This window comes from Rhamphochromis sp. 'chilingali', assembly GCF_963969265.1.
Source record: "Rhamphochromis sp. 'chilingali' genome assembly, chromosome: 8".
NCBI classification, from domain to species: domain Eukaryota; kingdom Metazoa; phylum Chordata; class Actinopteri; order Cichliformes; family Cichlidae; genus Rhamphochromis; species Rhamphochromis sp. 'chilingali'.
Window position 1 is genome coordinate 12,234,607 of NC_137935.1, and position 16,607 is coordinate 12,251,213.

The following is a 16,607-nucleotide window of genomic DNA, read 5'->3' on the forward strand; positions in this document are numbered from 1 at the left end:
TGAGAGCATATGGCCTTTTTTTTAAAATACAGTACCACCTGTGGCCCAAACATTTTCAACCTTGTCCCTTGTGGACAGAAATTTCTCCAGATAGATGATGATGGCATTTTAGTCTTCACAGTTTCACATTGAGGAACATTATTTACATATTAATGTTTTTTTGTTGTTGCTTTTTTTTTTTTTTTTTTTTTTTTTACAATTTGTTGATACAGATTTTTCTTTGTTTGTTTGCTTTTTCTTTACTTCAGATAAACTGTGCCTCTGTAAGATGTTTTTTTAATATCCCATAATGTTGCTGACCAGTTGCGAGATGTTCCTCCAGCCGTTTCTTTTACATATTACTCACTTTTCCAGCCTTTTGTTGCTCCCACTCCAACTTTTTTGAGATGTATGACTGCCATCAAATGCAAAATGACATAATAGTTTTCATGAAATACTAAAATATTTAATTTTAAAGCTTTGATGTGTTTTCTTAGTCTACTGTGAATAAAATATGAGTTTAGGAGATTTACAAATCATTGCATTTTGTTCTTATTTACATTTTACACAGCATTCTAACAGTCACATACAGATATAGAGGGTACTGTAAAACAAGCTGGACAAAACTGTTTGGGTGTAGGGGAGATGATATAGAAGAAAAGATGGTTCTGCTGAGGGTATAAACCTGTGGTTATACCTTTGTCAGTGCCTCAACTGCTCTGTGGACCAGCTAAGGTCAACATTATTCTGCTGCAGTAAATCTACTTTACATTAAGGTCATTTGACGGTTTCAAGGCCAAATAATTGCAATAGTGAGCTGGATGGCCAGCTGGAACTCTATTTCCATGTTTAGTAATGTTCTGGTCAGACCCTTAGAAGCTTTCTTTCTTCCTTTCTTAAGTAAGTGGTATACATACAGTACACCGAGACGTAATTTTGCCTGTTGTTTGATTGTGCATTGCACCACCAGATGGAGCCATTTACTGTGTTCCTATTTAAGCTTGTGGTTTTTAAGAAAAGCATGTTTCAGTGCATTTTAAAGTTCTCATACTTACATAGTATGTTAAAATGTAGATATTGGATACATTATATTTAGCTTTGTAAGCCTCTTTGAATAACGACTAAAGCTTAAATCATATCAAGACTTTTTATTTATTGAATTTACCAGGATTTATAAATTGCAATTAGACCTACTTATGACACCAATATCAGAGTAAAAGTGATACAAAAAATATATTTTGCTTCTTCGTTGGATAAATAATAACGTTTGATCAAGGTTTTGTGAATTCATTTTGTGAAAAATGTATTTTTGTGTGTGTTCGTGCCTTAAATTACATCACCTTGTAGCCAGAAATTTGTAGTTGTTTAAAGGCATCTTGGAAAGAATCTGGTCCATAACCATATTTTGTATTGTCCTGAGGAAGATAAAGGTAAAACACTGGTGTATTAAATATAATTATGTGGTTTTTCAAATTCTAAAAGGAGACGCTGGGTACAATGAGATCTAATCCATCTCACGCAGGTTTGATCCCTATGACAAATGCAGGGCTATATTCTGGCTAGACTGACATTATTCTGGCCACAAAAGCACAAAAACAATCACAAAGTTCTCTTTCACAATAGCGTCCAAGATTAAAACTGCCAACAACATGTTTTTTGCACTGAAATAGCTCAGTATTAGTGATCTGGGTCTGTGGGTCTGAAGGAAAGATATCATCGGTTAAGGGAACTTTGGGACAGATGTGAGTGCTCTTTGGTCATCAATATGTCTGTGCTTTGACATGCAGAGAAAAAACAGTCGGGCAACTTTGAATCAGCTTACTGTAAATCTCAATCTTGGATTCAATTGGCCTTTTAGTTTCATGAAAGCAGTCAACTGAGAACTTCAGAGAAAGGGACACAATAGTAGGGTTGCAGTGCCACAACCTCTTATTACACCTAAAAATGCCCTTTTTGTTAGTGAAGCGGTGCAAAGAACACATGAACTGTGGTCATATAGCCCAATGAGTCATCTGTCAGCCTGTTTTGAGCACATGGTTTATTTTTTGTCGAGCGGTACCTCGAATTCATCCGTCAGAAGGTACAGTAGACACCAAGACACCAGAAAACATGGAGGTACTCTAAAAAAAGACAACACTGTAAACATCAGTCTCATTACAGTATAGTCCTTGCGAATGACAGTGCCCTTAACACTAACAAGCTCATGACCTTTAAATATTTTGACATGCTCGCCCAGATTAACATTCCCAAGTGTACTGGGCTAAAGGTGACCCAGATTCGATCCTTTTTCTGCATAATGTTAGCAATATTTTTGACATACTATGACTCTGAGACTGTTAATGAAGAACTTTAACGCATTATAAACAAAATAATGAATATTTAAAATTTTGGCAAAGGTAAAAGTTAGATAGTAAACCAGACAGACAGTAATTGATTATCCAGATTACTCAAATGAATATTTGGGAGTAGCTCTATAGCTACTTACTTGTGTGCTTGTATTCTCCAAATAAATTCATACCCAAGTTCAGTGAAATGCAAACTTTCTCAGCCTTGGCTCTCTTTAGCACTTTCTAAACCAATAAACAGAGTAAGCGAAACAGGTTTCTGGGCTCTTGGAGGCTATTTTGAATAGCCTGAATCTGTAAAAGCATTTTCCACTGTCCATCTATAGATTTAATTTGAGTGAGACCTTTCTTGTAACATTTTGACTTCTTTTCCACAAATGAGGTGTCTAACACTGAACTGGTTTCACGCACTTCACCAAGAAAAAGACTAGTAGTGTCACCACAAAATTGCTAGGCCAAGTGTTATAACCACTGAAGTCAGTGGCTATGGGAGAGGCTACTGCAAGAGATATAATTTCCAGATGGCTTTCAGCAGATTTTCTCTACCGTTATTTTTCTACTCATGGAAATTTTCCCTACTTTTGCTGCATAATGCTACGTGATCCTGCATCACATTAGATTCTCAAACCCATCCAACTGTGTGATAGTTCTCAAAAGACACCAAGAGAGACTAGCCCACCACAAGGATAGTTTGTGGAAATTGTGTACTAGCGAACAGAAATTGTTCTGAGGACTTAAAAATTGTAGTTAAATTGGTATTATGAAGTGTACTTAATAACAGGTTTAGACTGAGGCATATTTAATATTTCATGAAAAAAATAGCAATAACCCATCTCCAAAAACTTGGGATAGACCAACAATAAGCTGAAAAGTAAGTGCTACTAAAAAAAGAAAGCCCTGGAGAATAACATTTCAATTAAATAGTTTATAAATGCCATCAGGTGTCATGGTTCGGAGTTTTGACCGTGTTTTGAGTTTTTGTGCTTCGTGCTTCCCTGTGAAGTCCGTCTTGTCTCCATGTTTAGTTGCCTGTTTCTCCAGTCATGTCTCTGTGTGGTTTTTCTCTCCCTTTCGCCCTCTCCATTCCTCGCTCTTTCAGCCTTGTCCCCCCTGCTCTTATCTCTGTCTCATTCCTCTGTTCCCTGTATTTAGTCAGCCGTGTTTCCTTGCTGTTTCCTCTCTGCCCTGATTCCCTCTGTTATATATATCGCCTGTGTCTCCTCCTGTGTGTTCTGTCAGTTAGTTTAGATTTCTAGAGCCTTCCCAGTTTTAGTTAGTGTGTTTTGTAATCAGCCGTTAGCTACCTTTAAGTTTAGTTTTTGTCTTTGAGTCCTAGATTTTGTGTCCTATCCTGCCTTGCCTCACACTGTGTTCTGTGTGAAATCTGTGTGCAAGGAACAAGTTAAAAAATGACAATCACATTAGGAGCAACCATGATTCTTTAATGGAAATCACTGCATGAATTCAGGAATGCTTCCAGAAATCACTGTCTGTGAACACAGTTCAATGTGCCATCCAGAAATCGAGAATAAAACTCTAGTATGCAAAGGAGCCGCCATGATCTAGAAATGCATTTGTCTTGTTTTGGCCAAATGAACTAAAGCACAGTGGAAAACTGTTCTGTCATCGGATGAACCAGAATTTAAAATGTGAAACCCTGCATTCTTTGGATTTAAGAGGAGAGGGACTATCCATGTTGTTATCAACATTCAGTTCAAAAGCATGCATCTCCGATGGCATGAGGGTGCATTATCGCCTTTAGAGTTGGCAGCTTGCAGATCTAGAAAGGCCCCATCAATGTGTATATACTGTATATTTATTATCTCACTCTTATTGCCTGTTTATGCCCTGTCCTTATGTTAAACGTCATGCTATTACAACAGCTAGCTTAATAGCTATGCTTAACCTGACCTGCCTACAAATCAGACCTTTCACCAATCAAAAACATTTGATGCATCATAAAGTGAAAAATATCACAAAGAAGATGCAGGATTGTTAAGCAGCTAGAATCCTTTTTGCTGCCATCAAATTAACAATCATCCAGTATTTTTCTCATAAGAGAACAATTTTTTTTATATATATTTTCTATATTCTGCTGTGAGTAAATCATGTCTTCATTGCTGACTGTTGCTGTCTTAGAGTTCATAAAAGTGTAATCATTTACACCAAATCCCACCCATCCCCATTAAACAATGGATGTACTTTGGCCTAAAGTAAGCAATGAAAAAGCTCTCTGTCCTCTTCTGGATCTTTTTTTGCTTTTGGCCTCACTCATGTCCAAAGCTTAATTGGATACTCCAATTGCTAACTGAAACCATCTCTACACACAGGTCTTTATGTTCAAGGGAGGATTGATTGTATCGGACAGGCAGCATATTGTGCTCATATGTAACTGATACAGAAGAGGTGAAAGGGCAATGTGGTTTTCAAAAGCCTTCTCATCAACAAAATGCTCCCAAATGCAAGTGGATGAAATACAAAGTTTCCTTTTTTGACCTCTTCTACATACTCCCAACTCCCTAATTACTTTATATTTTTGTGGAAGTCATTCATTAAGCTCACAGTTTGCTTACTCTGCAGCTAGAAAGCCTAGTTTATAATGGGTTCATAGAAATGCGTGTTTAGCTTCACCAGAGTCCTTGCCTGTGCAGTCAGTAGGACAAAATCTTAGCAAAGCGAACAGTTCGCAGGTTTAATTTCCTGCCAAGGCCTTACATGTATATATAGCCAATAATATAGTCCACGACACAAGACGATGTGTTGCAATTGGATAATGAGTGGGTAGCTCAGAGGGAGCAAAAGGAGAGAAAGACACTGTAATTACATAAGTTTTCCTTCCCAGTGGGACACGAGATCATAGTGATCTAAACTGCTCTATGCACCCAACCGCTTGTTAACCAAAAACCATCTAACATTTTAATTGTCCCAAAAGAATGGGGTCAGAACTTTGATGTGATCCTTTGATTTTTTTTTTCTTCCTGCTACCTTTTGGCCATGTTTTCTACTGTCACACCATACCAACAACAGGGTTTGTTGACGTTTACTTCCCTGTATGCAGAGTCTTATGATTACCATTCGTCATGTTTTTAAAACAGAAACCCAACATAATGATCGACACTTACGAGGTGATATTAAAGTTCTCTGGCAGATCTTTAAATGGAGACGTAAGAGCTTCTTATGAGCTTCTTTAAGCTCATAATGCTGATGATGCACAACAATGTTTAACGATATCCCTGCCTTGAACCTTAATCTCAGATTACAATGTCATAGGCCTCTTGCCATTAGGTGTGGCCTTTAAGTCCAGGCTCATTATGGCTTTCCATGCTGTGTTTAAAGGATCATGTCAGCTTTATACATAAGACAAGAGGCCAATAAGTAAGAGGCAGCGAAACATACTTGTCCTTTAAAAGATGGATAATAGTCATATGCTGTTGAGAAAGAGTTGCATGGTGATGAAAATCTGATAATTTTGTTTTGGATGATGGTGAGAGATGACAGCTCAGACTGAGCTTTTGTTATAATAAACCATCCTCACTTTTTAAAATAATAGACAGCATTACAGTTAATAACAGCCAAATTGAGTTTCTCACATTTGAAATCATTTTAAATCTAGTGTATCATCTTGACAAGTCTCTCTCACACAAACATCACTGAATTCCCCGCCTCATTCAATTAAATCCATTCAATTTAAAAAAATGCTGTGTGTGGAAAACAGCTGCACTTTGGATGTATTTTGTCTTTTTTAATTGTTATTGAACATCTAATGTGAAGTCCTTGAACAGAAAAGAAACGTCAACGGATTTGTTTGTATTATTTATTTATTTTTATATAAATTGACATGTGCAAAAGTCTTGAAACTGAAGAGAATAGTAGACTATATGCAGTTATTACTAAATACCACTTCATTGCAATTCATTTACAATTAATATTGCTGTGAGACAAACTGTACTGACTCCATCCATCCATCCATCTTCATCCGCTTTATCCGAGGCCGGGTTACGGGGGCAGCAGCCTAAGCAAAGAGGCCCAGACCTCCCTCTCCCCAGCCACCTCCTCCAGCTTATGCGGGGGAATACCAAGGCGTTCCCAGGCCAGCCGAGAGGTATAATCTCTCCAGCGTGCACTGACTCAAACATTTCAAATGTGTTTACAGTACAATAAGCCATCCTTTTTGTACACGTTACATACAGCTTTTGCTTTGATAGGATAAAAAGTTTATCCTTTATTCATAGCCAACTCTAAGTCTGATTCAGCACATACAGTATTAGCTCTGAACTGATAAATACCAAGTTCACCAACCAAGCCATTAGCTTTTGTTACCTCAAATCTCTTAAGAAATGTTCACTTGCAAAGTCTTCTGTATGGCACAGGAGTGATTGAGAAAATATTGCAGTTTATATATTTTTTAAGCTGCCCAAATTACAACCAAAAAAGCATTCAATATTTAAAACCATACTTTTCGGACTATAAGGCGCACTCAAAATCCTTTAATTTTCTCAAAAATCGACAGTGTCCTTTATAATTGGTGTGGCTTAAGTATTAATTCTGGTTGTGCTTACTGACCTGAAACTGATTTTATGTGGTACACGGCGCTCAAAAACCTGTCAAAATATTTTAGTATGACTTGACCGTACTACTTGATGGATTGTCTGAGCATTACGGCTACCGTAGTCAGGAGCCTGGCGGAGTGATACGTACTGTGCTTCCAAATAATATTGTTGTGTGTAAAAGGACCCAAAAATGGCACCTGTTAAGAGACATGCTTACAAAGCGGATTTCAAACTCAAGGCTATCAGTCATGTTTTGTTTAATGCGCCTTATAATCCTGTCCACCTTATGTGTGAAAATAGACCAGTTTATCGATATTGCGCCTTATAATCCGCTCCTTAAATGTCCTAAAATAGAGTATTTTATTTATGAAAATACATATTTTGAGCCAAAAATGTATCAGTAGTAAAAGTAATAATTAAGCAGCTGAATTGCTCTTGTCAGTGTCATATTATATGAAAGTTAACGGATAATTACTGCTAATGTATTGACAAGTAATGTTTTTTTCTATCACTAATAGTATTAAACTTTATATTCATTATCAAGGTATCAATGTATAATATTTTACAAAACCAAAGATTTCTTTAAGTGTAAAATCTGAAAGGTAACCAGTTACTGGAGCTGTCCGACAAATGTGAAAGTGAAAATATCTTTCTCTGAAATATTGTAAAGTAAAGCAGAAGCGGCATAGAAGGAAAATTAAATAAAAAAAGAAGTACGTCAAATATTTTCAAGTTGCATCATCAAGATATACAATATGGCTTATTACTATAAACACATGGGTACATGTTAAATAACTTTGACTATATGAATAGCTCCTTTTCCTCTAATTTTCTTTGATAAAAAGAAAATAAGATGTCATTTGGTTCACTTAAGGATATAAAGGAGCGTAAATTTACAGACACTATAGTCCCAATATATTGTTTCAGTTATTCCATTGTACTGAATAACAGAAATGTGTATTATAAGAGATTCAAATAGTGTAATAGGTCTATAGAAGAGATCTAAACTTATTTGAAGTTTAACATCATTATGTATGTATATATAAAGTTCAATTACATGAAAATGAATATTTTCATATAGTTGAATCATTTTTCTCCCTAATTTTATAGATCACCACTTTTTTTCACTCAAGTGTCAATCAAAACGAGCCTCATGAGACTTGTGTCCTAACTCCAATTGGACACATGCATCTCACTGCGTGGTCCAATACCATCCCTCTGACCACAGGTCTTAGTCTGGCACCTGTGGATAGGCTTGTGCATGGATCCTCTCTCACTGCAGAGCCAGTCTCATACCCCAGTGGCATTGGCCCAGGCAGGGACAGAATCTAGGTGAAACATTGCTTTACCCCAGCTGTTAATGGCCAGTGTAATACAAAGAATGCCAATGATGTTCATGACGAATCCTGTCCTGGCCTGGTGGAGAAGAAAAGAATGCAGTCATTTCAAGATTTAGTTTATTGTTAACATCTGTATTTGTTGCTGAAAGTTGCATGAGAAGATCATTATCCCTAAAGTCATGAAGTATTTGAGGAAGTCCCACAGTATGTAGATTGGAATATTTCTTTAAATGTACTGTAATGTTATCTCTCAGATTTTCTTAAGTTTATGTTTTAACCCATGGAAGTGTTTTGGATGTGCCCACTCTTTTTGTATTCTACCACTTTAATATTTATGTAACGAATCCACAACAATAGTTTGATCGGAAGGTGTTAAACTTGTTTAACATTCCTGGAAAGTCGATGGCAGGGGACCTTGAGACGCAAATTCTACATACCAAACTAATTTGATTTGAAACTGTATCAGCTTGCACAGAAAATGTTCTTAATCTGACTCATCAAAAATGCCTTATAACCATACAAGGATGTGACAGAAAACGATATTTTAAATCGATTGCAGATTACACTGGCTACTTAGAGTGACTCATCATGTGCTACAACTTTCTAGTGGTAACATTTACTATTGTAAAACACTTGGAAACATATTGCTTCACTTCTGCAGCCGGAACACAACTAAAGAATACCCTTAATATCAGCTATCGTCAAAATGTGACTGTCACTTAAGAGATTCTGGTCACAACCGCGTTTTTATGAATGTAAATTCTGCAGACCAAGCAGTTCAACATTGGTCCCAGAGTCACAGCACTGCAACATGTAATTTACACAATAAGCATACCAAAGCCAATGTCGTACTTACCATGTCAGCAACCTTAAGGTATCCATAAGAGAAGACTATGGCATTGGGAGGAGTTGCGACAGGCAGCATGAAGGCAAATGAGGCACTTAGGGTACAAGGAACCATGACGTACAGCGGGTTGATTCCAATGGACTGAGACTGTAATAATCACACACAAGGTATCAGCAGTCTGACTCACGGATGAATACAGCCTTGATCACAACATCCTCCACTACTCTTTCTGGCTATTTTTCTGCAACCTTAATCACCAGCTCATAACTCAGAATGAAATGTATGCAATTCTGTGTGCAGGGAAAACTCTCATTAGGTGTGTGTAATTAAGATGTAATTCCTGCTGGCCCTGTGCTGAGTCATGATATTTAAAATAGAAACGTACTACATATGTGGAGATAATGGCAGACTTTAAAGTTGCAAAAGACATTACTCAGTGGAATTTGCTTCTGAATTACATGTCCTGCAGCACACTAGCTTACAAGTGCACAGTAATTTCTGGTTCTCAAAATAACCAAAGGGTGAAAAGACCTAAACTTTATGTTTAGTCTTTGTTAAACTTCAGCTGTATATCAGGTCACCAGGATGACAGTATTTTGTCTTGTCACAGGGTTTCTGCCTAAATCAAATGCTAAAGAGTCTCTTGACAGGATGACACACAAAGTGACATGACACAAGCCACCGTTGCCACAAAATGTTCTCACAATGCCTTTAACTGTTTGTGTGAATCTGACTAAAGTACCTACTCTCCCTTTCTTCACTTTCTGTTTGTATTTTCAAGGGCTAAACACAGAAGGGTTGATCATCCTTGTGCATCTACTTGGCTTTTCCCTCAAGATATCAATAAATGTGAAAACCACTACTTGCATTTCAGACCTCGTTTTGGCATTCTCTCCAGTGCTCAGCTAGTGGGCACAGAAATGCTATTCTTCAGAAGAAGCAGCAGCAGGGAGGGCACTGTTACAAGGCACTGGACTGAATTGGTGTTTGGCAGGTTATTAATGGGAGAAGGGGCCCACAGAAGGGGGCCAAACATATTCAGCCTGAATGACCAACAAGATGGGTAACCAAACCAAAACGTGGGAAAATGGACCAGCTCTCACTGGGAGTAGTTTCAATGGTGAACTCCAGCTGGGGGAAAGAATTTACGCTAGGAAGCACTTAACCTAACTGAGCTATTGCACCCAAACAGTATTTTCTGTCCTCTCCCACACCACCTATATTTCACTTGCTCTATACTGCTTCACTTGCTTACCATCGAAGCTAAGACGGGTAGGAAGAGCGTTGCAGTGGCTACATTACTGGTGCATTCTGTGAATGTGGCAATCAGCAGGCATAAGACAATGGCAATTGCCCAGGGAGGGATGCTTTGCAGAGGAGCCATCTGATCTCCCATCCACTTTGATAGTCCAGACACCTAAAGACACAACAAAACAAAGTGCACATTTACTTTGAGGAGACTGTGATTCAGGTTTGGTCACAATATATTGCATCTGCTACAATGCAACCGTATGTGCAGAACACCAAAAACATCTGAATCCAGAGATTTACTAATCATTTAATTTGCATAAAACTTTAAAACTGCATTAGGAGATTAAAGGGAAAAAAGCATGATGCTGATACCATTAAAAACAGATTAAATAGCTGGTCGATTTGATAAACATCTCTATGAATCCTCATGCCTCTAAAATAAACTAGTAGAATCAGAATCTCAAGACACTGAATGGCTATTGTGAAGTTCAAAATTTCTTGAAAGATTGTTATTGGCCCCACAACCATTGCATCTAACAACTGCCTTTGTAACTTACTTCACTGCCCTTAGCCAGAGCAAACCCTCCTCCAAGAAGAAGCACAATACCCCAAGGTAATTTCTTTTGGGCAGCTTTCCAGCTGAGGAGACGAGGTGTTGGGCCAGCAGTTTGATGAGATGCTACAGATCAAAGAAACGAATCATCAAAGTTTAATTACAGCATAGCCTACTCTTCCCAAACTTATTAGAATGGGAAACACAACATTCTTCAGAAATGATGGCTCACCTATGTCAAAACTATGTGTCCTAAAAGAACACAAGCGTGGAGGTTTGGAGGGCAGAACAAAGAGAAGGACTGCGACAAAGACTGCCACCGTGGCATCTGATACATACCTGAAGGATGGAGTGAAAGCAAAAATCAAATAATACCACAGTTTTATAAAGTAAATTTATGAATGAATAAAACTTAGGTGTTGAATTGTATGTTTTTCATAAAAATATGTATACAAACTCTGCTTGGGAGTTGAAGATATCTGTTGCCCAGCCACTGACAAAGCCTGGATCCCTTGTGAACCACAGCAACACGAGCAAAATGAAGAGACACAGGACGCTTATCTCTCCAAAAGACATCGGCCCCAGCAGGCGATGCTGTTCACGGATCACATTATATGCAGCAATCTCCTTTTCTGTCTTCACAGCCCCACAGCCCCATGTCTTCTTAAAGCTGGAGGATCACATGGGAAGAAAAGTCTTTGTGTCACTTCTACACTCACTCACAGGCTTAGTGCGGTAAAAAGTTTCTTGGTGGTGATTCAAGTCTCTGTCACTTATAATCAGGCTTTAAGCATTATCAAACTCACTTGAATCCCATGAAGACAAACTGCAGCCAAAGCCATGCCAGTGTGAGCATGATGATCATGTTGGGGAAGGCAAAACCGAACCAGGACGCAAAGTTAATAATGTCCCCGTTTTCTGGAAACAATCTAATACAAAAGAAAATACAAACGTGAGGAATATATAAATACACATGAATTGAAATATTGGCACAATACTAATAACTGATAAGAGGACACTCACTGGTTCATCTGGCCCATGAGCACCAGATTGGGACCAGTTCCTGTCAGTGTGGCTGTTCCTCCGATGCTGGCAGCATAACAAACACACAGGGTCATGCCTTTACACATTCTCCGCCGTTCTGCTGCCTCCTTATGCCTGACAGCCTCAGTTGTGGCATCTAAGAAAGTCACTACTACTGGGCCTTTAAACAAAGAGAAAGAAATAAAAAGGGGCTACTAGCAGCTTTATAAAAGTCTTTGACGCTGTTGATTTTTATTGATTTTGTGTCCTAGCCAAACATAAACAAGTTACAAAGGGCTCACCTTGTCCCTCATTCTGTTTCTCTGTTTGTGAATCAGCTTTATTGTCAGTCTCTGATGTTTGGACCTGCTCATCCGAGCTGAAGATTTGAGGCATTTCTGGCTCACTGGTGTTTAGCTGTTCCAGCACTGCTTGGACAATTGGCACCATCATAGCTGTGGTAGCGGTGTTACTGATCCACATGGATAAGAATGCTGTTACACCCATGAAGCCCATCATCAGTCTGCCAAGAAGATAGAGTAAAATTAATAGTAAATTAAGAAAAAAAATCAGAAAGGTGCTCTTCGTGCTCTTGGGACAGAACATGAAGTATGTTAAAGTTTTATGATGGGAGTGAAAGGATTATTTTTTTAATCTACATCATATCTGTGCTTTTGATGTCATAACAGATCTGAAAGGTAATTAACCGCTCACAGTGCTGGACGCACACCAACAATGAGTAGCACCCTCAAAGCTATGCGCTTGTGCAGATTCCAGTGCTCCACGGCTACAGCAACCATGAGTCCTCCAACAAACAACATGTTTGTGTCCTTTAGGTACTGCATACACACCTGAGACAAAGGGATCACACTGGATAAGATGTATGCACACATAAATAAGCCTATACACTGTGGCATATTTTTCTTACTTACATCTTTGGACTCCATGATGCCAAATAAAGGGAAAAGGAGAGCTGGAAGCAAAGCGGTTACAGCCAGAGGTAGAACCTCTGTGCACCAGTACACTGCCATCAGGATTATCACATAAGCACATTCTGCCACCTGCAATAAGAAAAAATTATAACATACAGACAACTGCACAAAACAAAGACATTACATTCAGTCTGTGTCAGCAACTTATCTATGAAAATCTGACTTAAGTTCATAAACAGCTAAGATCAATAATTATGATGCAGTTTTAATGAGACACTATGATAGTTCAAAGGGTGAAGATAAGCTAATCTGTAGTGTCTCATCGCCAGGTTCTACATCTGTCGGGATAATATAAGTGAGATCTAGACAAAACTTGGATGGTCAATGATACTATCTTATTTAGAATTGTTTCATTCTGGTTAAATATCAGCTGCTTGAAAAACCGATTTTTCTTTTTTTTTAATGCTTCGCATTTAAACCTGTGCCAGTGATAACATGCTTGCAACCTGTGATTTTTTTTTGTCTCTGTGACCCACAACGCGTAAAGAGCCCTTTTTACTCTGTGGCCCCACGCTTAAGCTTTATGCTACCAAAAGGAAGTTAAATTAACAGAACCGGAGAACACACCAGCCAACACTGGACAGCTCTCGTGCACTCGCTCCAAGCGCTGTGCACTTGACCGCGCATCAACAGGTGCAAAAGACCTAGTGCAAATTAAAATGCGCGAAAGGTAAAATCTCACTTAATTTCAGTTCATTCAAGTTCTTCAAGTAAGTAACATCTCTCTCATTAAAATTACTTTATTCTTTCATCCTTTCTTATCACTGTGTTTAGTTTTAAGCCAAACGCAGATTAATTACATACCTGTGTCCCGATCACCAAAGGCAGTGGAAGAAGAAGTAACGGAGTTATGAAGAGGATCACTTCATTTTTGACAGAGTAAAGGCATTTCAAGAATGCCATGTTGAAAGGAAAATGGAGAAAAGCAGACTTTGCACCGTGGATGGCACTTTTGAGGCGCAGAAGAGAGAAGAGGGAGGGGGGGGGAGTCCCACGCAAATAAAAGAGAGCGAGAGCGAGAAACGTAATGAGGAGAGAGAGGGGGGGTGCAAACGCCTAAACTACTGACCTAAAGTACTGACCAATTAAAAGTGAAAAAGTTCATCCACGTAATAACCACAATAGTTTACATCTTTTACATTTACCATCTTGAAACCGAGGATTCCCCACAGTAGGTCTATCACCTCTATCACCCCCGCGGGGGAGAAAGGGGCGAATGCGGTTGACAGACTTCAGTCTTGCTGTTGCTCAGGCAAGAGACACAACAAATAATACAACCAAGTATTTTACTTTTCAAGCTAGGCTTTCTTGAAATTCAATAAACGTATATAAGGTTTACTTTTCAAAATGCTAAAAGTTAAAATTTCTTGGTCACTGTCTAACAAAAGGGTTTTGGAGTTAGTTTTACAAAGGTCAAACAACTGGAAAAAAAAATAAACCCTTATAACGGTGGCAGTAATCCGCCCAAAATCCCGTTGTATCTTTCTTTAAGACAGCACAATAAACATTTCACCAAAAACATCACAGAAGCTTTGACTGAACTGAATTCCTTTTCCCCTTTCCTTTTCCCAAACAAATAATACCCATTTTTATGCAATTTTATTTTCTCTAACCCGTCCAGTGAGTTTATTAAACATTGGTCACATTATTTCAAATGAAAACTATTTAATTATCTATGATCATAACCACTTATGGAACTAGTGTAGTGGGGGAGCTGGATCATGATTGCATTACAAAATAGTACAAATAAGTACAAACAGTATTTACTCCAGGGCTACTGTAATACACTGAAATGTGATGCACAATACGCTTCATTATGCCTCCCTTTCAATGTACTGTAAGCTTGGGATATTTGTAGTGAGTGCCATAAACCCAAGCCAACACTGCTTTAAGACATCAAACACATTCTGCATGGAAGTTAAATAAAACTAAGAGCAGAAGTAAGAGAAGAACATAAAATGCTGAGCCAAGGAATGTCATGTTTTTTGGCTGCATCTTTTCTTTGAAAGTGCTAACAGTAATTATCCTGCATTGGTGGTATGCTAGGATGAGAAAAGCTTTTAATTTGTGTCCCTGTAATTGTGAGTCTTCAACCATGTGTAGTGACATTTCTTACCAATTTTAAAGGCATGCAAATATATACTATAATGTGGACGGTCAATTCCCTTAATTCTGCTGCTTTACGTCCATGCATTTACAATATATATATCTATATGTATGTGTGTGTATACACACTGTTTAATACATGTTTTGTCCACAGTGTTAACATGAGTGCTGTCTCAGATGTTGACAAAAGGATTCATACAGCAATAAAACAACGTTGATCATTGCATAGTGAGAGCCATATTGTTCAAATGTGCTGTGTTTAGTGAATTGCGGCCATAAAATTTGCAGCTGTGACCATTGTAGTAGTCTGTATCTCAAATTTATGCAAGTTCTATTTATTTACAATATCAGAGAAATAATTTGAATAGAAACACTGAAATCGATATATACATGGAAACATAAAAAAAAAGATATGCACCCAACCCCCCATTTCATTTCATCTATGACATGCAGTGTACTTCAGTTTATTTCATAGTCTCTAATTGAGTCACTAATTTAGTTGGGATAGAAACAACTGACTCTAAGCAGATTTCATGTTTTTGGTGTTGTAATTACAAACAAAAAAGTGACCGTTATGATGACAGGACCACGTTACAAATAACAATGGCAGACAAAGGTCCTAATGCAGGTATTTGCTTGGGATGTTATAAGCATAGCAGACACTCAAGCAAATTGGAAGAATTTCACTTGTGCAGATTGCAAAGTCTGCACAATCCTTCACTTCCTTCACAAGTGAAGGATTTAAAAATCCTTCACTTCCAAGGAATAAAAATACACACATCATGCCACCTTGTGGAGAGAATCCGTACAACACAGAAATCAGGTAAATACAGCATTTCTCTTTGTGAACTTGGAACACTGGGAAATTGGGAAGTAGCCTATCATGTGATGCGTCCTTAAATAGGATTTAGTTGGGATAGAAAACTAACACTAATTTAGTTGGGATAGAAACAACTGACTCTAAGCAGATTTCATGTTTTTGGTGTTGTAACTACAAACAAAAAAGTGACCATTATTGAATGCCAGCCATCAGTTATAATGACAGGAGCACATTGCAAATAACAGTGGCAGGCAAATATCCGAAAGCAGGTATTTGCTTGGAATATTATAAACTCAAGCAGATCGGAAGAATTTCACTTGTGCAGATTGCAAAGTCTGCACAAGTGAAGGATTTGTCTATAAAAATACACACATCATGCCACCTTGTGGAGAGAACCCGTACAACACAGAAATCAGGTAAATACAGTATTTCTCTCTGTGAACTTGGAAATTGGGAAGTACCTATCATGTGATGCGACCTTAAATATGATCAGGTGATTTCCTGGGTCCTTAAAGGTCAGAAAAAAATGAATAAAAACCTGGAAATTGTGGCTAGATTTCATCCATATTATTTAGACATTAATGGTAGTGCTAGTGTTTCTGTAATACGAGGGATTTATTGTTAGTAAACAGTATTATTAACCAATGCATAAAGAACCACGATGTGCCAAGAGGACTGGCTAAATTTCGGACATTCTTTACCTTTAATATATTATCCTTAATGTATTACATCAAAAGTAGGCTGTCAATACATCTTCTCTAAAAAGGTAACTACAAACATTACTTCTGCGGTTTATGGCAG

General features: G+C 38.0%; 1 protein-coding gene across 2 annotated transcripts; it reads right to left on the reverse strand.

Moving 5' to 3' along the window:
- Positions 1-6,172: 6,172 nt before the first annotated feature.
- slc13a5b (solute carrier family 13 member 5b) lies at positions 6,173-13,800 on the reverse strand. Of its 2 annotated transcripts, XM_080888377.1 has the most exons (12): positions 13,685-13,800; positions 12,821-12,949; positions 12,603-12,739; positions 12,191-12,411; positions 11,889-12,069; positions 11,672-11,794; positions 11,323-11,535; positions 11,098-11,204; positions 10,870-10,991; positions 10,317-10,478; positions 9,071-9,208; positions 6,173-8,290 (listed from the first exon to the last, which is right to left on the reverse strand). In XM_080888377.1, exons 1-12 carry the CDS (start codon positions 13,781-13,783, stop codon positions 8,165-8,167), a joined length of 1,758 nt encoding a protein of 585 aa, XP_080744503.1. In that variant the 5' UTR covers positions 13,784-13,800; the 3' UTR covers positions 6,173-8,164. The 2 variants fall into 2 exon arrangements, with proteins under 2 accessions (XP_080744503.1, XP_080744502.1); XM_080888376.1 differs by having other exon boundaries at positions 12,603-12,949.
- Between the last annotated feature and the right edge of the window lie 2,807 nt (positions 13,801-16,607).

Bases quoted from the DNA above. Each gene is read 5' to 3' on its own strand.
- slc13a5b (XM_080888376.1), bottom strand. From the start codon at position 13,783: ATGGCATTCTTGAAATGCCTTTACTCTGTCAAAAATGAAGTGATCCTC. The intron at 12,950-13,684 runs GTATGTAATTAA...TTCTTATTGCAG, and splicing joins CTTTGGTGATCGGGACACAG to GTGGCAGAATGTGCTTATGT. The intron at 10,479-10,869 runs GTAAGTTACAAA...TTGTGTCTTTAG, and splicing joins CTCTGGCTAAGGGCAGTGAA to GTGTCTGGACTATCAAAGTG.